At 43.0% G+C, this 20082-nt stretch overlaps 1 protein-coding gene across 2 annotated transcripts in view; it reads left to right on the top strand.

Moving 5' to 3' along the window:
- SH3PXD2A (SH3 and PX domains 2A) overlaps positions 1-16848 on the top strand; it is a 234716-nt gene extending 217868 nt beyond the window's left edge. For both annotated transcript variants that reach the window (XM_036385914.1, XM_036385913.1), the window contains 5 exons: positions 4223-4340; positions 9783-10117; positions 10989-11038; positions 13143-13262; positions 13394-16848. In XM_036385914.1, the coding sequence (XP_036241807.1) occupies positions 4223-4340; positions 9783-10117; positions 10989-11038; positions 13143-13262; positions 13394-15289 (2519 nt within the window). In that variant the 3' untranslated portion in view covers positions 15290-16848. The remainder of the gene's footprint in view (positions 1-4222; positions 4341-9782; positions 10118-10988; positions 11039-13142; positions 13263-13393) is intronic.
- The last annotated feature ends 3234 nt before the right edge of the window (positions 16849-20082 follow it).

The following is a 20082-nucleotide window of genomic DNA, read 5'->3' as shown; positions in this document are numbered from 1 at the left end:
TTTGTTGCTAAAAAAAAAACCTGTTGCTCTCTTGAAAAAGCCCTCTCTGTAGTACTGTGGGCTGTTCCAAGGGCACAGATACTGTTCTCTGCTGTCCTTGCTGTTTTCCCAGTGATCCACCAAGATCTGTCCCTATATTTTGGTCCCAGTTCTCTACTGTGTTTGTTCAGAGACTTTAGGTAGAACCAGAGCAACATAAAAGCCTGCCTTCTTTTGGGAAGGAGGAAAGGGAAGAGGAGAAAGGTACACTGATAGGGAATTGAGGCTTTGAAATAAGTAGTGGACTGAGCACTGGATTGCCACAATGTCTGGGAGGGCTGGGCAGAGCACAGCTACGGCAGCAAGGTATGAGCTGGGTGGTTGAAATAGTGCAAAAATTCTGGTTGTGTGTATTTTAAATAGTGTCTGTGTCTGGGGAGGAGAGAGAATGACACACAGTAATCCTACCCTTCCGACCTAAGTAGGTTGCAGTTGGGTAATGCATGATGTGACAGATGTGTATTGTAGCTCTTTGCCAAGTGGGCTTTGCCTCTTCATGCATGCCTTGCTTGGATTTACTGGGGCAGCTCCAAATCCAGAGAGGAACCTCTTCAGCTCAGCTGGGAAAGGTGTCTCGGGCCTGCAAATTAGTGATAAAGGAATGGAAGTGAAGTTGGCAATTAATAGATCTCTGGATGTCACTCACTAAGAGCAGAGCTGCCTTCTTGCCATTTTTAGCTCAAAGGGGGTAGGACTTTGATCCCATTGTTTCTGAATCCAGCCTTTTAGCTGATGTGTGTGCTTTGTAGCATGTAGTAAAGTTTATTCTGCCCACTAGACCTCAACACTGAGGTTGATGTAACAGAAGCTGCAGCTGGGGAATACGAATTATCCTTTTGTTTGTCTTTTTCCCTGGTAATTCTTAAGTCAAAACTTAATGAACCAAAATTATATGCTTTTGTATTCTCTGTAGATCTGGGCCTTTAACTTCAATGGTAGGTCTGGGATGGTTCACTGACTTCTGTTTTATACTCTTGCCTGTCACAGAAGCTGAATGAAGCCAGCATGATACATCAGATTTGTCAGTGTAACTCAGAGCGGTGTCATTCTGCCGTCTGACGCTCTGCTCATTCTCTCATGAAACCATTTATCTGAGTTAAGTCTCTACAGTAACTTTACATATCAGTCATGAAGTGTCAAATATCTTTTCTAAAGACTTTTGAATAATAATCTGATATGCTGAATGCTATTATCAGTCCTCTTCAGTGGCACGTCCACTGAGAGCTCCCCTGCTCCCTTCAGCAAATCTTGGTTTATACAAAGTGTCCACCGGCTAGAGATAATCTTTGAGAAACAAAACAGAATTTACACTTTGATTACAAGGGGGCCCATATCTCCAGTTTGTTTAAGTTACAAACCTCATGTATGTTTGTAGTACCTCCTGCAGCATTGACAGAAACCAAATGTGTGTAATCTTGGAAATGTAATTTTTGCTGTCAAAGTAGTTTGCAAGGGGAAATTGTAATGGTGACTTCCTGGCTTTTATCTGTAGGCTTAAAAATAGAGGTGGTAAACAAAAACATCGTGGGACCTTCTTTTCTAGACTTGATTTTTAACACTTTTAATTGTCTTGCTTCATGGGAGATCCTTTTTTTCTCTCTTCCCTCCCTATTTCCATGCACTCTTTTTTTTTTATTATTTCTTCTGTATAGGGAGGAGTCACCTAAAGGGCTTTATTCTCAAAAAGCAGTAGTCTTGAATTGACAGCCACAGGACTGAAGATGTAAGCAGTGAGGGTGCTCATGGACAGAATGAGACGGTGGCAGTTCAGAAGAGCCTTTCTGTTTCTCCTGAGTGATCAGCCTCCAATGCTGCTGGTGTTGATGGGTGACCACTGTCTCAGTTCCTCACAGAGAGGCTTGGAAAGTTGTGTAGGAAGCTAGGAATGAGCACCCTGTGCATGGTTATCTGCAGAAGAAGGGAAGCCACATCCCTGAGGAGTGGGACCACTCTGCCCAGCAAGAGGAGCTGAATAGCTGGCTTTAGCTGAAGCAGAGCCTGGTGTCTGTGTAGAGGAAAAATAGAATAAACACAGCCATTTCTGTGGGAGTTCTAGTGGCAAGGGTGACCTCTGACAGCCTGGGTTATAAAGCAGCTTTGGTGTGGGGTAAAGAAAAAAGAGGGCCTTCTTCCAAGACAGCAAATATATGCTTAGCTCAGTATTACTGTCCTAGAAACATCCCTGGAAGTGTCTGAAACAATGTGTGTCTGGACAGAGGAGCTCTGAACTTTCCCTTGGCCCTTAGAGGGACACAATCTAGCTGCCATGGGGTCTTCTGCAGTTCAGTTTAGTGCTTTGCTTGCAGTGGAAACCAGACATGGAACTCCTTCTGCAGCAGACTTGAAAACAGATGAAAAATTAGTCCAGTTCTACCACTCAGAGCAGAAACCTAGCTAGGAAAACTGTCCTGTCCTGCAACTTGGAGGCTGGGATTTCATTTGCCAGGTTTCATTTTTCAGGCCCCATCTTGTAGTAGAATATTTCTGTGAGGAAGGTGTCATTAAGCTGATGGTGCTAATTACAAACTAGCTGGAGTTTCTTACCAGTGGTAAGCCAGTTAAGCAGCCCTCCTAGGGGAGAGCAGCAGAGAGTCTTTTCCTCTTGGTTACAAAGGTTTTGACAGATTTTGCCCCATCAGAATTAGAAAGATCCAAATGTGACCAGTCAAGGGAACTTGACTTCAGAGATGTAGCTTTGCTGAATTCACTGCTATCAGATGCTCTGTCAACATTACTTTCCCTTTTCTGAGGTATTATTTCTTACTCTATCTCAGTAAGGGCTTTGGTTTATTTTTCATTAGTTTCCATGCTTCACCCAGCAACAAAATACAGCTGAGCCACAAAACCAAACAGCTGCTTGGATCTGTTTTACTCTCTTAAAGAGTGCTCGCTTCAAGCTGCTGCAGCCTTTTCATGCTCCTCTGTTCAGCAGTGATCAGAGCTTTGGATTCACTTCATTTCCTGCCCATTCCTCTGCACTGACAGCCCTCCATTTATTCTTTCCTTGCCTTGTTGTGACTGCTGGTAGGAAGTGCTAGGAAGGCTGACTGGGGTGCACTTCATTGCTTGCCTTCCCTGTCTTTAATCTGGCTACAGAAACTGTCACATGCACCACAGTTTGGGTTGAGGAGAGGGGTTCTGTGACACTTCCCATGTCTGCTGCTGCAGAGGAAGGGTGGTAGTTAAGTTTTCATTGACAGGTGTAATTTTTTAAGCTCCAGAGGGAAAGGGTGGCCTCAGGTGTAATGGGAATGCTGCAGTAAATGACTCCTGGGTAGGTGGAAAAAGATGTTGACAAATGTCTGTTCTGCTCTGCTTATTGGCTTGCTCTCAGCAAGTCTGCTTAAAACCTCTGCCCAGCTGGGACGGGGATAGATGCTGGAGGTGAATAGGGATGCTAAGTTTTTGGCTCAAACACTGTACTTGAAATCCAGTCTGTGCTTTTGAAGTGTGTATCTTAGTTCTGGCCCTCCTTCACCAGTGAAACACGTGCATTTCTCTGGAGTCAGATTTAGTAAAAGTATGTTTGTAAAGCACTTCACAACCTATGAATGCATATGCTGTATCACTTCCTGTCATATGCAAACCTCTTTTGTTCTTCTGTCACGTTTTTTTTAACGTTTCAAGCTCGTTGCTGTAGACCTGTGCTGCTTGGGAGGTGCAAGGAGAGCAGTGTGCTGGGCCAGCCCCTCTGGGCTGGGAGCTGTGTCCCTCTGGGGATGCAGTGCTCGGGTTTCAGTAACACAATGCTCTGTGCAGCCATGTGTGTGTGCAAAGAGCCAACTGGCTGCAGCTCCCGCCGTGATGCTCGGCTGATTTGGCAGCAGGATTGATTCTGTCAAGTTACAGTCCGGGAGTTAAGTCCAGCTTCAAATCCTCTCCCTTACCCGCTCGAGGAACTTGGAGAGGGGAGGGAGGCGGGAAGAAGAGGGGGGGAGCTCTCTGGGGACTTTGTGTCATTATTGGCATGGAAACATTTTGTGATTATCAGCAGCAGGGTAGTGGCAAGGGGCTGATTATCTGTCATGTCGTCAGCATAAATAACCAGTGGGCCCCTGAGCAGGGCTCCGCCTTTGTGATGGCTTCACGTAATCGCTGCAGAACAGTTTAAAAGCAAGCAGTGCAGAAAAGCAGCTGGACTGATCCTGACCCTAACTGATGTTGCCTTTTCTCCCCTCACCAGAAGAGAAATATGTCACCATCCAGCCGTATGCCAGCCAGGGGAAGGATGAGATTGGCTTCGAAAAAGGGGTCACCGTGGAGGTCATCCAAAAGAACCTGGAAGGATGGTGGTACATCAGGTAAAGGAGCTGTGCAATCTGCAGGAACTGTGACAATGAGCCTTTCTGATCATTCACTCAATGCTAGCATTTAAATCATTCTGTAGCTGGACAGGGAAGCCCAAATTGTTCATAATGCCTCTTGAAGAAATTTAAAGAAAAGTCTGAGGCAATTGGATGGTGACTAAAGTAACACTACAGTGTCTGCAAAGGCTGTGGGCCATTCCAGTGAGGAAATGCCTTAACTTGCAGTTTTAGAGGTTTTTTTCTTGCTTCAAGTTAAAAGCCCATATCTGAATTAAGATCTGTGAGACCTAACAAGGCTTTCTGTTGTATATAATTTTCATGTGTTTCCAGTATAAGAGTTACTCTGCAACCTATTTAAATCTATTTATAGCTATGCTGAAAGGCTGATTGTGATCTCTTGAGCTGTTTGGGGCAAGTAGTGCTACTTTCAGGGATATGAGATCAGTTTGCTGGCTATAGCCCTTGTGCAAGCTTACCCATGGTTTCAGCTAATTTGCTTTGATTTTTGTCTGTCTACATTGGATATTCCTAATGTAGAGGGACTGCATTCCAAGGGCAGGTGAAGCTGTTATTGTATATCAAATTTTGTTACCTAGTTGGAACAGTGGTCCTAGCAGAGAGTTTTGACTTAAGAATCTCCTTTGCAAATGCTTATGGGGAGACTGTAAGTTAGATATTGTCTCAGTGATGTAGGGTGTCAGGATGAGCACTTGATGAGAGATTTCTTCATCTAGGTTCACACAGCATTTGGGTTTTAGTGCTCTTCTGTGGTTCTGCCCCTTGTCTTGTATCTGTGTGTGAACCTCTCAGTGCTGTGACATCCCATTTCTCTTCAAACAAGATGTGATGCAACAAGTAGCTTAAAATGGAGGTTTGTCTCTCAGCAGTGCAGAACATCTCATATAGTCATCTTTTTCCATTCAACATGTAATTATAGTGATTTTTTTCCTCTTTCCCTCCTCAAGTTATAGCTTGCTTTTGTTTGAATGCTGCTTGATTTATTGGCTATGGATGAGGACTGTGAAAATGCTGACTGAAGCAGTGTTGTTGTTTTTCTTGATTTCCCTTACTTAGTAGAAAAAAAAATCAGTTTTTTGTCTAATGATCCCATGGAGCAAATAAGCTAATAAAGATAGCAGTGGAGCCAGGACGGCACTCCAGATAGGAGGAGCTCAGAAATGCCTGGGTTTGGTCAGGTCACATTTTTTCTCCATTAATTGTCTACAGAAGTGGAATCCAAAGTCAGGGATCAAGCTCATAGGTTTTTCTGAGGGGAAAACCATTGCAAGACACCTCTAGTTTATTTTTTTATTTTATTTCTGCAATGTAGCCTGGTTACTACTGTAGGTTTCCCAACTCCTACAATTAGTTGAATTTTTTTCCCCTTTATCTCACACACCTCTTTGAGTCAACCCAAAAGACACATTTTTCTATACACCAGGAGTGCCTTCTGGAGCATGAGGACACTTGCTGCAGTGGTTTCCATGGCATCTCCATTCTTGGAATCTGCTGGAAGGACAGTGGATACCCCAGCCACGCCGTGATGGCTGGGGATTGCAGCATGTGTTTGGCTTTCTTGGAAGAGGCATTTTGATTTGAAAAACCCCTCTTCTTGCTGGAAGATGTTATGTGCTCCCCACATGTGTGACAAGTATAGGGGATGCCAACTGTGCTCCTCTCTGCTGCTTTGGAGCACTGTGCTGCTTTCCTCCTGGAGGATTAAACTCTTAGAAACAGGGGTTTTTTTTCCATGGGCAACACTTCCAGAAATGTTGATGATGTGATCCATCCCTGCAAGCTGGTCCTTTGCAGCCTGGGTAGCTGATCTCCAGCTGTTGTGCTCTTTGTTACATGTAAACTGCCCTGAATGCTGTTAGGTAACCCTCAGACAAGGATTCCCTTCCTGCAGAAATTTGCTTCTCTGAGTATTGAGTGCCTTTGAAGGAGCAACTCATTCTCCTCTTGAGTGTGAGGGGAGAGGGAGCAGGAGGAGAACGTTGAGGGAGGGAGCAGTTGAACTCTGGGCTGGATAACAGACTGAGCACACTTCAATGTGTAGAGAGAAAAACAAATCCAGTAGTTTGTAAATGAAATCCACCTTAAAGACATTAGCTTGTTCCACCTTAAATATGTAATTTCTCCAAATTCTTGGCCATGTGCTGATCCTCATTTCCTGTCCTTCTTTTTCTTTTCTTTCTTTTTGCTTTTCTTTTTTTTTTTTTTTTTTTTTATTTTTTATTTCCCTAGTTTGCTTCCCTCTGGAATAATTCCAGTGCTCTGGAGCTGGAAAGCAGATGTGACTCTCAGACTTACAGAGGCACTTCTGACTTTTTTTAACATTCCTATGGTTTCAATCCATTTTTTCCTTCACGCAATATAATCAGGGAGGGTTTTGGAAGCATGAAGGAACCAAATCACTGCACCTAATTCTGAGACCCTCCACTTCAATGCTGTACAAGCTAGAGGCAATATTGGTGTCTGTCTTTATGCTGCCCTACATGCATTATGACTTAAAAAAAAATCAGGACTAGGGAGAAATGAAAGAAAGGCTCTGTCCTGGGATCCTGCTTACTGCTGCATTGAGTTCAGTAGATCTGTGCTTCCCAGGGTGCCCATAGCTGGCATTAGCATCCCTCATTTAGATCTTACTTTGTCTCCAGGTGGCAGCAACAGATACAATCATGTAGTGCCCAAGTGGACTGACTGCAGGCCAAGTTGGTACCAATATACTAAGTAAATCTTTTTTTATTTGTCTTCATGTCCTTCATTTTGCTCTGAGCCTCAGCCCATGAGAATGAAGCACAGCTGGGAGGTGCTGGCAGCACTGAAATGAGGAGGAGTCTAGGATGGGGTTTCAAATGTCTGCAGTAGGTTCTGAATATAAAGGAAGGAAGGAGGGATACTTGGGAGTCAACTCTTAAGATGTGAAATGAAAGTTGTTACTGGTTCAGTGCTTTGCCGAAATTGATTAACAGTTGTTTTAATTCTTTCACCTATAAAATGGGGAAGATCAAGGAATCTTCCAAGGTTATTCTTCAAAGGGCTTAAAGATTAACAAATTCAAGGACTAAGGTAAAAAATGTAAGCATATTTCACTTATGTAAGTAGTTTTTATTTGTGATATTGCAGAAATAAACCGGTAGTTTCTGGTAACTACTGCTCAGCATTAACTTCAGGTTAAATTGGCTGGCACAGGAGGAAGTAGCCTACAATAGCCTCTCTGCTGAGGGTATGTTGCCCAGAGTTATTAACTGTCCATCTGTTGCTGCTGTTATTCATGGGGAGAAACTATGTGAGATCAGAGGTGTTTGTAGCAGTGGGGTTACCCAGGCTTATCCAGATCCTTACAGCTGGCAGGAGAGCTGACAGGCCAATGCAGAACCTGCCTGTGGCTGCCTTTCTGATCTCAAACATGTTAAGTCTCCCACAAACTAAGATGGATGTAAACTGTCTTTTCTCGCTGACTTTGCACAACAGATGACATCCTCCACATAGTATAAATTCAAAAATGTCCTTTAAAAAAAACTCCCTTGATGCAAAGGCAGCAGAGAGCATTGATCAGCAGCTCTGCAGAAGGGCTGTCAGTTGCAAAAGGAAAGAAACCAGAAGTCTTCAGGGCTGGAAAATGGCATTGGGTGATGCCTTGACACAAGAGGAATTGTGGCATGTATTTCCTTATTTCCTTTTCCTTTTTTGGCTTGGTTTGAGGCCTAGCAGAAAAGCCTCAAAAGGAACAAGATTGAATAGATCCAAATTGCTTCTTGACATAGCATCACATAGTGGATGCTCTGTATATTTTTATGTCAAATCAAGTTAGTACCAGGTTGCTACTTCTTGTTAGTCTCCATGCATCACAGAAAGCTCAGAGCTCTTGGAATGATTTCCTTTGACGTCAGAATCATTGGAAAAACTTGCCACTAAACTCCCTGAGCAGGAGAGATCCTACATATCTACCTTCATGTGTGACAGAAGGCAAGTATGTAAGGAGAAGCAGAATCTCTAGTATCCTGCCTAGTCTAGGTGGGTGAGGAGGAAAAGGCAGGATTTTGGACAGAAAGATCCTTGTAGTCATTGCTAGAGCTGTATTTGCTTTTATACAGGAAGATTATAATAAAGAAGTCTAGAGAATCAAATCTACACTGCATTTTCCTGTTCTCCCTGTAAAGTCCCAGAGCCACTCTCAAGTGTGTGGATGTTGTGAGGAAGACCAGGATGAGATTTGATGCAGAAATCTCACTGGAAACCTCAGAATCCAAGTGCTGTTATAATAAAGAAGCTCACCTGCCAGGAAATTATTTGCTCATATCCCATGTGCCCCAGCTCTTTCCTCTACTGTCTAATGAGGCTCCCTTTTCAATAAAGAACCTTAGAGCCCTACTGTTTTAACCTTTGTATTTCCTGCAGATTTCCTGGGCACCAGGATTTTGATGGTGCCTGCTTTCTCACTTACAGTTCAAGTGCCTGCTTTGGGTATCTTGAGAGAGTAGAGAGAATGTTTTCAGTGACTCTCCCTGTTGCAAGTTAGGGTTTCATTAGGGAAAGCAGAGTTCATCCACATGGTCCTCCCTGGAGTCTGATTGTAATCTGAAATCCCTGCTGAGGTGTTAGGAATGGCAGAAGTTAGAAAAAAAAATCTTCCCTAAAGCCCAGTTGTGGAAGAATTACCTCAGTTTGAAGTGTAGCATGATCAGCTCAGGATGGTGTTTCAGGAACATGTACTGGATTCAGGTGTCTGTTCACATTTCCCAGTTTATTTCTTCAAATTGCCTCTAGCTTGTTCAGGAAAATGAGTCTCCATCAAAGCCATTTTTCCTCAGACAAATTGTTTCTCAATCTTACAGTGCTAGAAGAAGCTGCAGTAGTTTAAGAGTCCCACATGTTCCATGGCAGAAAGCTGCTCATGCAGAGCTGGGAATTATGGAAGGAGGGCCAGTGTTCTTTATAGTTTCAGGGAGGGAGGCTTGCACAAGGATCTTAAACTGCAGGTGCAGGTTCTCTGTACAAGGTGTTGTGCACCCTTATTTTAGCCCATATTCAATCTGAGTTGCCACTAGGAAGTTTACAAATTATTAAAATATTTTACTTACTAGTTTGCTTTTTTGCTGTGTGGGAAAATACTAAGTTTGCCTAGTACTGTCTAGGGGAGGCATAAAACAAACTGGTGAAGCTCTTTACCTTGTGTGTAGCTATTTCTTGTCCAGAAAGGCTCCTTTCTTAGTATGATTAGTGGCTTTCTTCTACACAGTTCACTGCTGGTTCAACTGACTTTGATATGTCTAATCAATAGATAGTAAATGAGTAGAGACTACAAAATCTTGTTTGAAAACTGCAAACTTTATTTGACGTTTTTATCCATCACTTTTGCTTTAGCTGTTCTACCTGAAATGCATGAGAAGTCTGTGTTTGATGTGGTGGTGTTTCCTTTTGCCTCTCCAGGTATCTGGGCAAAGAAGGCTGGGCCCCAGCCTCATACCTTAAGAAGGCTAAAGATGATCTTCCATCTAGGAAAAAGAACTTAACTGGGCCAGTGGAAATCATAGGAAACATCATGGAGATCAGTAACCTCCTGAACAAGAAATCATCTACTGACAAGGAAGCTCAAGTAGAAAACGAGTCTGCAGAAACTCACATCACCAAGAAGGAAATCAGTTTGCCCATCCTGTGCAATGACTCTAATGGCAATGCTATGATGACTCCAGACAAGCAGGCTTCCAAACTGGCCCAGGGATCCCCAGCCATAGCAAGGATAGCACCACAAAGAGCTCAAATAAGTAAGACAGTAAATTTGTCCGGGTTTTCACAGGCTTGCAGTGAATTCCTGCTCTCTACCTTTCAGGGTTGGCATTGTCTGTCAGCTAAGGTCCCACATGTCCTGGCCTTACAGCCAAGTCCACACAAGCAGACCTTTGCATAGCCTGTAGATGTATCAAGAGGGACTCCAGAATGTGATCCTTCACTAGCAGTGATAAAATTTAACTTCACTTTATACACAGGCTTCACACCACTGGCTGGTGGTTCTTTATTTTAGCCTGCATGTATTTACTTAGGTAATTTTTCCAGAGAATACTTTTTTTCCTTTTGAACACTCTAAAATGTGCCCTTCTAACCCAGAAATGTAGATGATGTGATTGCATGTTCAAGTTGAGGAGACCACCTGTGTCTTCTCTTGCATTTGGTCCGCTGTTTTCGTGGGGGCAAGTTGCTATAATGTTTTTTACTACTTCATCTGCAAAATGCAGATGCTGATGCTATTCTGTGCAAGGAATGGCAAAATAACAGGAGAAAGGACAGTGTGAGTGTTTAGTGAATTGCTTCTACTGCTGGGGGGAAAATAGGTATTAGTCAGTCCTTTGTTATCCAGTCTCCAATGGAGCTGATCAGATCCAGGAGAAAATACAATCCACTGCTTTCTGGCAGTGATTTCCTCTTAAATTTGCTGGCTTAGCAGAGATGAATAGCTAAGCTACCTTGGTATTTCTAATATATTCTCATAGTTTCCTATCTTGTTTCATAGAGATGCCTTAAATATTGCATATACTGGCTTCTATTCTCAAACTGTGTAACAGCAGAGAGCTGCTGAAAAACGTGTTTAGCAGTACTTGTGAAGTTAAATAAACTCTCCCTGTTCCCTTTCCTACTCAGGTTCTCCAAATCTAAGAACAAGGCCACCCCCACGAAGAGAGTCCAGTCTGGTGTGTATTGGTTTATGGTTTATCTTAGCAGTGGGTAGGTGTCTGGGTGCTTTGTGAGACTTTGTGCAGCTCTACAGGGTGGGAGGGATCCTTTATTTGCATGCCTGTTCATTTAATTGTATAAGTGTTGAGCAGACCTCAGGGCATCCTAATGATAAATCCCGTTTTCTGTTATTCAAAATGTTGCCCCAATTAATCAGGTCTGAAGGGAGAACAGGATAAAGCTGCTGTGTTCAGTGCATTAAAACTTGTTTGGCTGACTCAGAAGGTTTAAATGTCTTCTGGGTGTCTTTAGCCCAGACTGAAGTTTCTGACCTTCTCTTGTCTTAAGCAACTGGGAATGTGTCCCCTGCTTCCATTGCTGCCCCCTTTGAGGTGGCTGAGCTTCACTCTTGTGCATGTTTGAAGTGGCTCAGAATCCTGTGGAAGGATGTGTGCTACAGGAACGAGACCCCTTATGATTTCCTATTCCCAGAGCTAGCATCCTGGAGGTTTGTACCAGTTTGAGGTTAGCACTGTCATCTTCAATAGGAACTAGTCAGTAGTGTATTTATACACTAAAAAAGTCATGCTAATAGCTTGTTTATCTAGGCAATACATAGTGTTTAATCTTTGCTGCACCCTTTATGAGCCATATGTGATTTTTTTCTTGTAATTTTTCTGTCACCAGAGATGCTTCTTAACAAACTACATGAATAGCATATTAGCATTTTCTTCCTATTTTTCTTTGCATTATTTTCAATTAGACTTTGTTTTGCCAAGACTATGACACTTAATCCCATGCTAAAAATAACAGTGATATTATATGTGAGAGCCTAAGCATATCTGCTGTTTTCAATTATCTTCTTTTAATCCAAACCATCCTATTATCTGAAGGCATTTTATTATGCTGTGCTTCTGCTGTATTTCAGCATTTATAATGCAGAAACATTCAATTATAACATTGTTAGACATGGTTCCTAAGGTGCAGAACTGCATTCTCTGTGAGATGCCACATGCTGTGCGTGATGAAACATCAGCTGTTAGTTACAGAAAGGGTATCATAGAAATAGAGGAGCAGGAGAAAAAAGCACAGTGTGTGATTTGCCCTTCTCCCATTGATGGCTTAGGATCATTTTGTGTCTTTGTCTGCCCTGTGTTGGTCTGTGGATGCTCTGTCCTATGGTTCTTTCACAGAACCCTAAGTAGTGAAGTGCAGAAGCTGTGCAGCTTCACCTAGCTGCCCTGCAGATGAGCACTGTGCTCATCTGAAAAGCTTTCAATATTGAAATTCCTGAAAGGACTCTTTTCCCATTTATCACCTTAAAAAATGATTGTAGCAAATTCTAAAATATGGCAGCTTAATGTAAAGGCACTTAGCTTTTGGAGGAGTCTGCTATGCTGCCAGAATGGCTGTAAATAGCAGTGTCTCACTTCTTATAGAGCCTTTACCAAGGTTGTGTTGGGATCGAGTAGAGGTTCTGGGTCTGTTATGGGGAGGAACTGGAATTGTTTTGATCAAGCAGTAAAGTCCTTCCCTTCTAGCACTTCAGCTGGGCAAAGCTGGGGGTCTATGATATTATCCTTGTTTCTTGCTGCAAGAGATGCCCATTAGCTCACATCACTCACTAATTCAGATTGTTTAAAAAGTCCAGCAGCAGATACAAAGCAATGATTCATTGGGATGACATTTTAAGATAGTGTATTTAATGACAGGCAGAATCTATTAGGGGTCTGTTGCAATGCAAATTTCTGCAGTCGCATGTCACCCAGACCTGAGTCTTTCTGGACAAGATCTGAGGGTAAATGGGCTGCTCTTAGTGTGACTGCAGTGGCAGCTCATGCTTCATCACCCACAAGTACAACATTTTACTATTCAGGTAAAGATTATTACAGTTTTAATAGTTGGTGAAGGTGGCATGAACAGTGCATATGTTGAGAGGTTTTTCTCTTTTAGCCCATATCAATACATCAGCTCCTGTTCAGGAGAACTGGGCAGTTAGCATTAGGAAGTAGCACAGGAAGAAGGAAGAGTCTTAGTGAATAAAAGCAATTTTTTTTTCATACTGCTGTTTAGCTGACTGTGTCTTTGGTTTAAATGAACAAAGCATCCTATTTGCCATAGGGTTTTCAGTTACCCAAGCCACCAGAGCCACCCTCTGTGGAAGTGGAATATTACACCATTGCTGAATTCCAGTCATGTATCTCTGATGGCATAAGCTTTCGTGGAGGACAAAAAGCAGAGGTGAGCCTTAACAGTGTATCTGGAAAAATTGTAATATATATCTATTGCATGGGAGTGGATTGGAAGGGCAGGAGTGGGAAGCAGTGAGGTGAGATTTTTGTCTAAGTAACATGTTCCTTGTTACCTCTTAGGTTATTGAAAAGAATTCTGGGGGCTGGTGGTATGTGCAGATTGGAGAGAAGGAAGGATGGGCTCCAGCATCTTACATTGACAAGAGAAAGAAACCGAATTTGAACAGAAGAACCAGTACATTAACCCGCCCAAAGGTTCCTCCCCCAGCACCTCCCAGTAAACCAAAGGACTCTGAAGAAGGAACGACTCCTGGAGCAGTTTCTTCAGGAGATACCCAGGACTCTCCCCACAAGCTGAAATACGAAGAACCTGAGTATGATGTACCTGCCTTTGGCTTTGACTCAGAGTGTGAAGTGAGTGAAAGTCACCATGAAGAGGGCACTCCTGAAAAACGACTGTTTCAGCCCCTCAAGCCCTCACCTGTGTCATCACTTCAGAAAGCTAAGTTCAAAGTAGGAGAGTCATCAGAAGAAGTTGCTCATGAAGAAGAAACCATCTACGAGAATGAGGGGTTCAGGCGTTATGTGGAAGATGCTTTGTCCAACAAGGAATCTAGTGGGGATTCTGATTCTCAGAAAAGCTCCTCTCTGTCCTTGATCCGAAGGAATTCTCCGTCTTCCAGCTCTCCGAAATCATCACTCATGAAGCTCAAGACAGACAAAAACATTCAGCCTGATCTTGGAAAATGTCACTATTCCAGGAGTGAGGAGACAAAACCGAGATCAGCTTCAGATGTCGGCTTACGTAGCGTGCCAAGAACAGGCATGAAGAAAGATCCCGGGCAGAGTCCTTCCATCAGAGCAAAGCCAATCGTTAGGCCCAAACCCTTCCTGAGCAAGGCAGACTCTCAGAGCCAAGAAAAGATGGATATTAGCACTTTAAGGCGTCAGTTGAGGCCAACTGGGCAGCTCAGAGGTGGGCTCAAAGGTTCAAGAAGTGAGGAGTCTGCAAGCCCCCCACGCACAGCTTCTGAGAACCAGGATGACCCTGTTCGGAGAAGTTCGGCTGATCTCATCACAGCTCCTTCCCGTGGTGTCTTCTGCTCCAGCCACACTGCCAAAACTGAGCAAGAAAATGACTCCAGATGTTTCTATGTGACCACTGACTCATACCAAAAGGTACAGGATTCTGAAATTTGCTTCCCAGCGGGAGTAGAAGTGGAAGTGCTGGAAAAGCAAGCTAGTGGATGGTGGTACCTGAAGTATGGAGACATGGAAGGCTGGGCTCCTTCCCATTATTTGGCTCTCCCTGATAACCAGCGAGAAACTACATCAGCAGAGACTGATTCCTCTTTTGCCAGGAACAGGAAAAATGAAAACAAGTCAAACAGTTTAGAGAAGATAGAGAAGAGGGTTCAGGCTTTGAACACCATCAACCAGAGCAAACGTGCAACGCCACCCATCCCAAGCAAACCTCCTGGTGGCTTTTCCAAAGCATCAGGGCCGGTTAAAATGAGGAATGGTGTGAGGCAACTTGCTGTCCGTCCGCAGTCAGTGTTTGTGTCTCCACCACCAAAGGATAACAACCTGTCGTGCTCCTTGCGCAGGAATGAGTCTTTAACAGCCACAGATCAACTTAGGACCGTCCGTCGCAATTCCTCCTTCAGCAACGCCTGGTCACAGCCCAGTGACCCAAAGGGAAAGCAGCCAGAGCGGCTGGGCACGGAGAGCTCTGAGACCACCTCCAACCTCCCCACGCAGAGGAACGGCATCCCTGTGTCCACAGTCAGGCCAAAGCCCATTGAGAAATCCCAGTTCATCCACAACAACCTCAAGGACATCTATGTTTCCATTGCAGACTATGAAGGGGATGAGGAGACTGCGGGGTTTCAGGAAGGTGTCTGCATGGAGGTCCTCGAAAAGAACCCAAACGGCTGGTGGTACTGCCAGATAATGAGTGGTGTGAAGCCATTTAAAGGCTGGGTGCCCTCAAATTATTTGGAGAAAAAGAACTAATGTTGCAATATCTTTAACCTCCCTAATTTATACTGTTCCTGCTGTGTACATCTGGAAAAAACAATTGCTACACAAAAAGACGTTTCCCTGTGCTCCAGTTTGTACAAAGGAGTCTATATGAGGACAAATCTGCCATGTTCTGGAGAGGTTTGTGGGGTTTACATGTTGTAAGCAACTACGAGGAAGATGCAGCATAGTCAAATGCCTTTTTGTGAAGTTGTTAATAATCTTGTATGTGTAACAGGGTATGACATCCCATCCTTCCCATTATTAATAGGAAACCAAATGTGTGCCTTTTGTGAGAGAAATACACATGCATCTACCTGGGGAGTTCTGTGCCAAACTGTTTTACAATCTTGGCTCCCTTTCTCCTCATTTTTGTCAATACGTGGAATACCCAAGAATTTTGGAAGCTTTTCCACAACTTAAAGTGGGAAGCAAATGAAAGTTTCTGAAACACAGAAGGACTCTAATCTTTTGGAGATGTTCACTTTTTTTTTTTTTTCTATACTCAACAGTTGGTAGGTCCAGAGTTGGAGCCTTTTCATCATGGAGAGTTTTGGTCTCTGACTTCAGTGTTGTTATGGCAAACTCACCGGAAAAGGCCATCAGGTGGTGTGGGTTGGGGGCTTTTTGTTTCCTTTCATTCTGTCTTGTTCTTTGAGTTGGTATTTCAGGTGTTCAAGGGCAGTGATGCCTACTGGTGCTTGTAAAAACAAACCTTCAAACCCCTTGCTTAAACACGTCTATTACTGTGTAGGCTTCATGTTTGGTTCTGTGCCTGACTCCTGCCAGGTGACACTGGTTGATTCTCTTCCCAGAGTTAGGTTTCTCAAAAGTTATCAAAGTCAACAAAGTCCCTTAAGACACTAAAGACAAAGCTGTCAAATGTGTTAATTCTTGTTTTGCCCTCTGGTCCAAATCCAAGGGTGCTGATCGCTGGCAGGGCCCACCAAGATATTAATGAGAAAAATTTGTAACCTTCTGCAACATCAGTGTTTACAATGAGTTGAAAAAAAAAAAAGCCATCAAACTCAGTCTGCACATAATTTGTATATTTTTGGGGAATTGCTTTTGTGTTTTGTTTTTGTCTTTTCTGTGCATTCTGGGTTTACTGTATTTTCTTAGTGTGTGTGTCTGGTTTTACTAGAAAAGACTTAAAACTGAAGTAGGAGCCAAATATGTGTTTCTGTTCCCACTTGAATCCAAAGAGTACATTTGTACTGGAAAGTGGGCCTGGGCTTCTCAGGCTCAGAGATTTCATATCAAAGCAATTTGGTCTACAATGCATCTAACCAGGAAGCTGCCTCTTCTACTTCCAGTTCTGTTTGCCTTTTGTAACTCATGATTTGAAATGTGGCACACGGTGTGGGTGGTGTGGGAAGTGGAAGAGGTACCCATCGGAAGGGGCTAGGAACACAGAGTTATTTGTGAGGTAGCCTTGTACTGTAAACATAATTTACTAAACGCCTACTGTGCTTAAGGAAGTCATGCTTGGGGGTTTTCTTAAATGGCCTTGTTAATCACTCAATATCAATATCTAATTCCTTTAAATAATAGGCAGCATTGTAAATCTGTTCTACGGGAGGGTGGGGTGGGGGGGACACAAGACCATTTCACTACTGGTTTACACAAAGCATTACATATCCTTTTTTCCACCAGAGTTTCATACTGATTTGGCTTGGAAGTTGAAGGTTATAAAGGCTTCAAAATAGCTGGGATCAAGGGGCTGAGTAAAACAGCACAAGACCATATGTTACTGGGGATGTTTCACTGCCAAAAAAAATAGGAAATTTATATGTTATTCTTGTCTTTTTCCTCTTTTTTTCCTTTTTTCTTTTTTATTTTTTTTCTTTTTTTTTTTCTTTGTGTGTGTACGTGTGTGTAGTTTGGGGGTTTTATTAATTTCCATGATAACACTGAGAGAGTTGCCTACAGCTAATGTGGCTGATGTCCTTTCAGTAGCTGAAACAACATCCAGGTGCCCCAGCTACAGGCTACAAACAGTGCTGTGGTTTGAGCAGCTCTCTGCGTGCAGGTGGGAGGGGAGGCTGTTTGTTTGGGATCCCTTTAAATTGTGGTGGCAGGAGAAGGAGGTGTAACTGCACAACAGCTCATATCCCGATGCGGGGTCCTCTCTGTATGTTGATGTCTCACCATGCACTGTGTAAGTGCATGTCCAGTTAGCTTCATCTCACTGGATGTGTGTCAGTGTGAGACATTGTGGCCCTGTCTCTCATACTTCTCCCCATTTTTAGTTGTACTAATATGGTAGCAGCCACAAAAGACTGCTGGAGCTGTTGTGAGATTATAATAGAAGTATTATATTCTTCTGCTGGACAGTATTAAATAGAGCAATACATAGAGTTATCTGCTAGATTGCAGTACTAATAGTAGTGACTTAGTGATTCGTATTAATGTTATGATTTATTTTAACAATAATGATGCGGAAGTGGTTCATTATTTTGAATTAATGCACTTTAACAATAAAAGAAACCAAAATGGAAGCCAATGCAGAGAACTAAGTGCATTATTTAAAGGTGCAGTATATAATTATCATTTTCTTGAAGCACATATTTATTAAGAATTAACTTATTATTTAAAGTATTCTAAAGTTTTGTTTAAAGACATTCCCACTAGGTCATCTCTTTGGGGGGATGTAAAGCACAGCTCCCAGATCTTCTGCATTGAGCCACTGAATTCTCTGAGTATGGTATGGTCTGACATGAGCCCCTATCCAAGCAGGGAAGAGCAGCAAGGAGACAGAAGAGCCCGGACTGCTGGAAATACTCACATTTGCATCCAGCAAAGCCAAGCCCTGGGCACCTGTGAACTGCAGGCGTCCTTGCAGGGTGTGGGGTGGCACAGGTGTTTTTGGCACAGTTGCAGTGCCTGGCTGCCATGTGCCTTGCACAGGGTTGGCCCCAGTGGATGCAAGTTCTCAGCGAGGTTCAGGTTAGGAGGCTTCAGGATCTGCCTGAGACAGATGTCTGTCTGTCCCACAGCTCCTGTTCCATCTTGCTGGCTTGCTTCTCCAGCTCTGGCTTTTGCAGGGAGGTGGTTTGCAGTGCTCAGGCAGGGCAGGGTGGCACAGCATGAGGCTGCCTGCAGTACTGCCAGGGTTTTCTCACACAGCAGCAGCTCCATGGCTCAGTTGCTGCTTTATCCCATCTCAAAGGCTTCACACCCTCCTGAGGAGAGGCCAGACCCTGTAGATGGGCTGCAGAGCCACACTTGTGGCCTCCCTCTGCCCTCACCTGTACCAGCAAAAAGGATGGGGTGCAGATGGCCTATTTGGTGCCAGAAATTATTGTTGGCCACCACTTGCCATGCTGGCTTCCACCCTGGTGGAAAAGCGTCCATTTGGGTTTCCCCTTCACTTGGTAGTTGTTTTGGCTGCTTGTGTTTAAAAGGGCACTTTTAAAACAAATACTCCCAATGTAATTGTTCCCACTCCTGTCTTACCATTGTCATAGCATCTTTCACTGAGGTGTTCTCTCTTTTTTTGATGCTTTCAGCTGAGAGATATCAGAAAAATAATTATTTTTTCCATTGGCGAGCAGCTAGTTTTGGTCAGTTCTACTGATACCTGAAATAGCAAGCCCTTGACTCTTAGCTGTGAAGCAGAGGGAAGGGTCTTAAGCTACATCAGCAAATCTGACTGCAGGGCAGGAAAGCCTGGCAGAGTACTCAGAGGGCAGTGTAGTGTTAGAAGTGTTTTAGCTCTTTTCTAAAAATGTTAACGTCACCTTATATTTACTAAATTTGTCAGAACTGACACTGGATCAAGAGCAATATTTAAATGTAATGTACACCTCGGTGAACACTCAATGCAGAAATCAATAGTACTGTTTAAATTTCTCTTTCAGATTGTTAAAAGGAAGAGTCTGCAGGGCTTGAGCAAAGCCATTTGCAGCTGAAGGGGGCCCTCCTCTGGGGGGAGAGGCAGCTGCTCGTGCTGTCTGCTCTCACCCACTCTCTCTATTTTCCAAAAAGTCTTGAATTTGGACCAGCAGAAATTCCAAACTCCAATGCCAGAGAACAAAATTAAAGAATGTGAAAATTGTGTCTTGCTGTATACTGCAACTTTAATAATAATGAGCACTTCTGAGTTCGTTATTGAGGTTTATATAATGCCTGAAAAGTTTATTTGCTGGTTTTCCTTGTCTCCCCTTTCAAAACACTTCCTCACAACAGCAAGAGTCATGCATTTTGTTAGGAGTCCTTCCTCATGGGAGGCAATTCCTGTTCATTGTTTTAGCTGTCACCCCATGCAGTCCTATGTACCAGTTCTTTGCAAGCCACACCTTTCAAGGTAAAAGAGATGATGGGCACATGTTGGAGTACTCAACTGGTGTGTCAACAGGAAGTTTTTAAATTGATGTATTCAGTAGCAGCAAATACACAATAAGGAAAGACTGCGATTGTCTTGCAGCTAGACTCTACAAAATGGAAATTCACATCTGCATGGGTATAGCTAAAAAATGCATTTGTCCCTTGTGGATGTGTACCCCAAAGACTCCTTCCATTATGATGCTATAAAGTTTGACGAAGGCATTATATAATTGTTTTCATCACTTTCAGATCTTAATGAATCATATTTTATTGTAATATATATTCATTGCTTTCCTCAGTTAAAAAGAAAGTTACTGCTTTTATCTTATATGAAAAACAAGGGAATTTGATAAAGCATTCATTATTTTCATATTACTAGTATTAACAGAATAGAACTAGTACTATTTAATTTTAGATCTTCATAGCTAGCTTGTTAATAACTCATATTTTCCTGTGTT

The sequence above is a fragment of the Molothrus ater genome, chromosome 8, assembly GCF_012460135.2.
Source record: "Molothrus ater isolate BHLD 08-10-18 breed brown headed cowbird chromosome 8, BPBGC_Mater_1.1, whole genome shotgun sequence".
Lineage (NCBI taxonomy): Eukaryota > Metazoa > Chordata > Aves > Passeriformes > Icteridae > Molothrus > Molothrus ater.
This window is presented reverse-complemented; position numbering and strand designations above follow the sequence as displayed.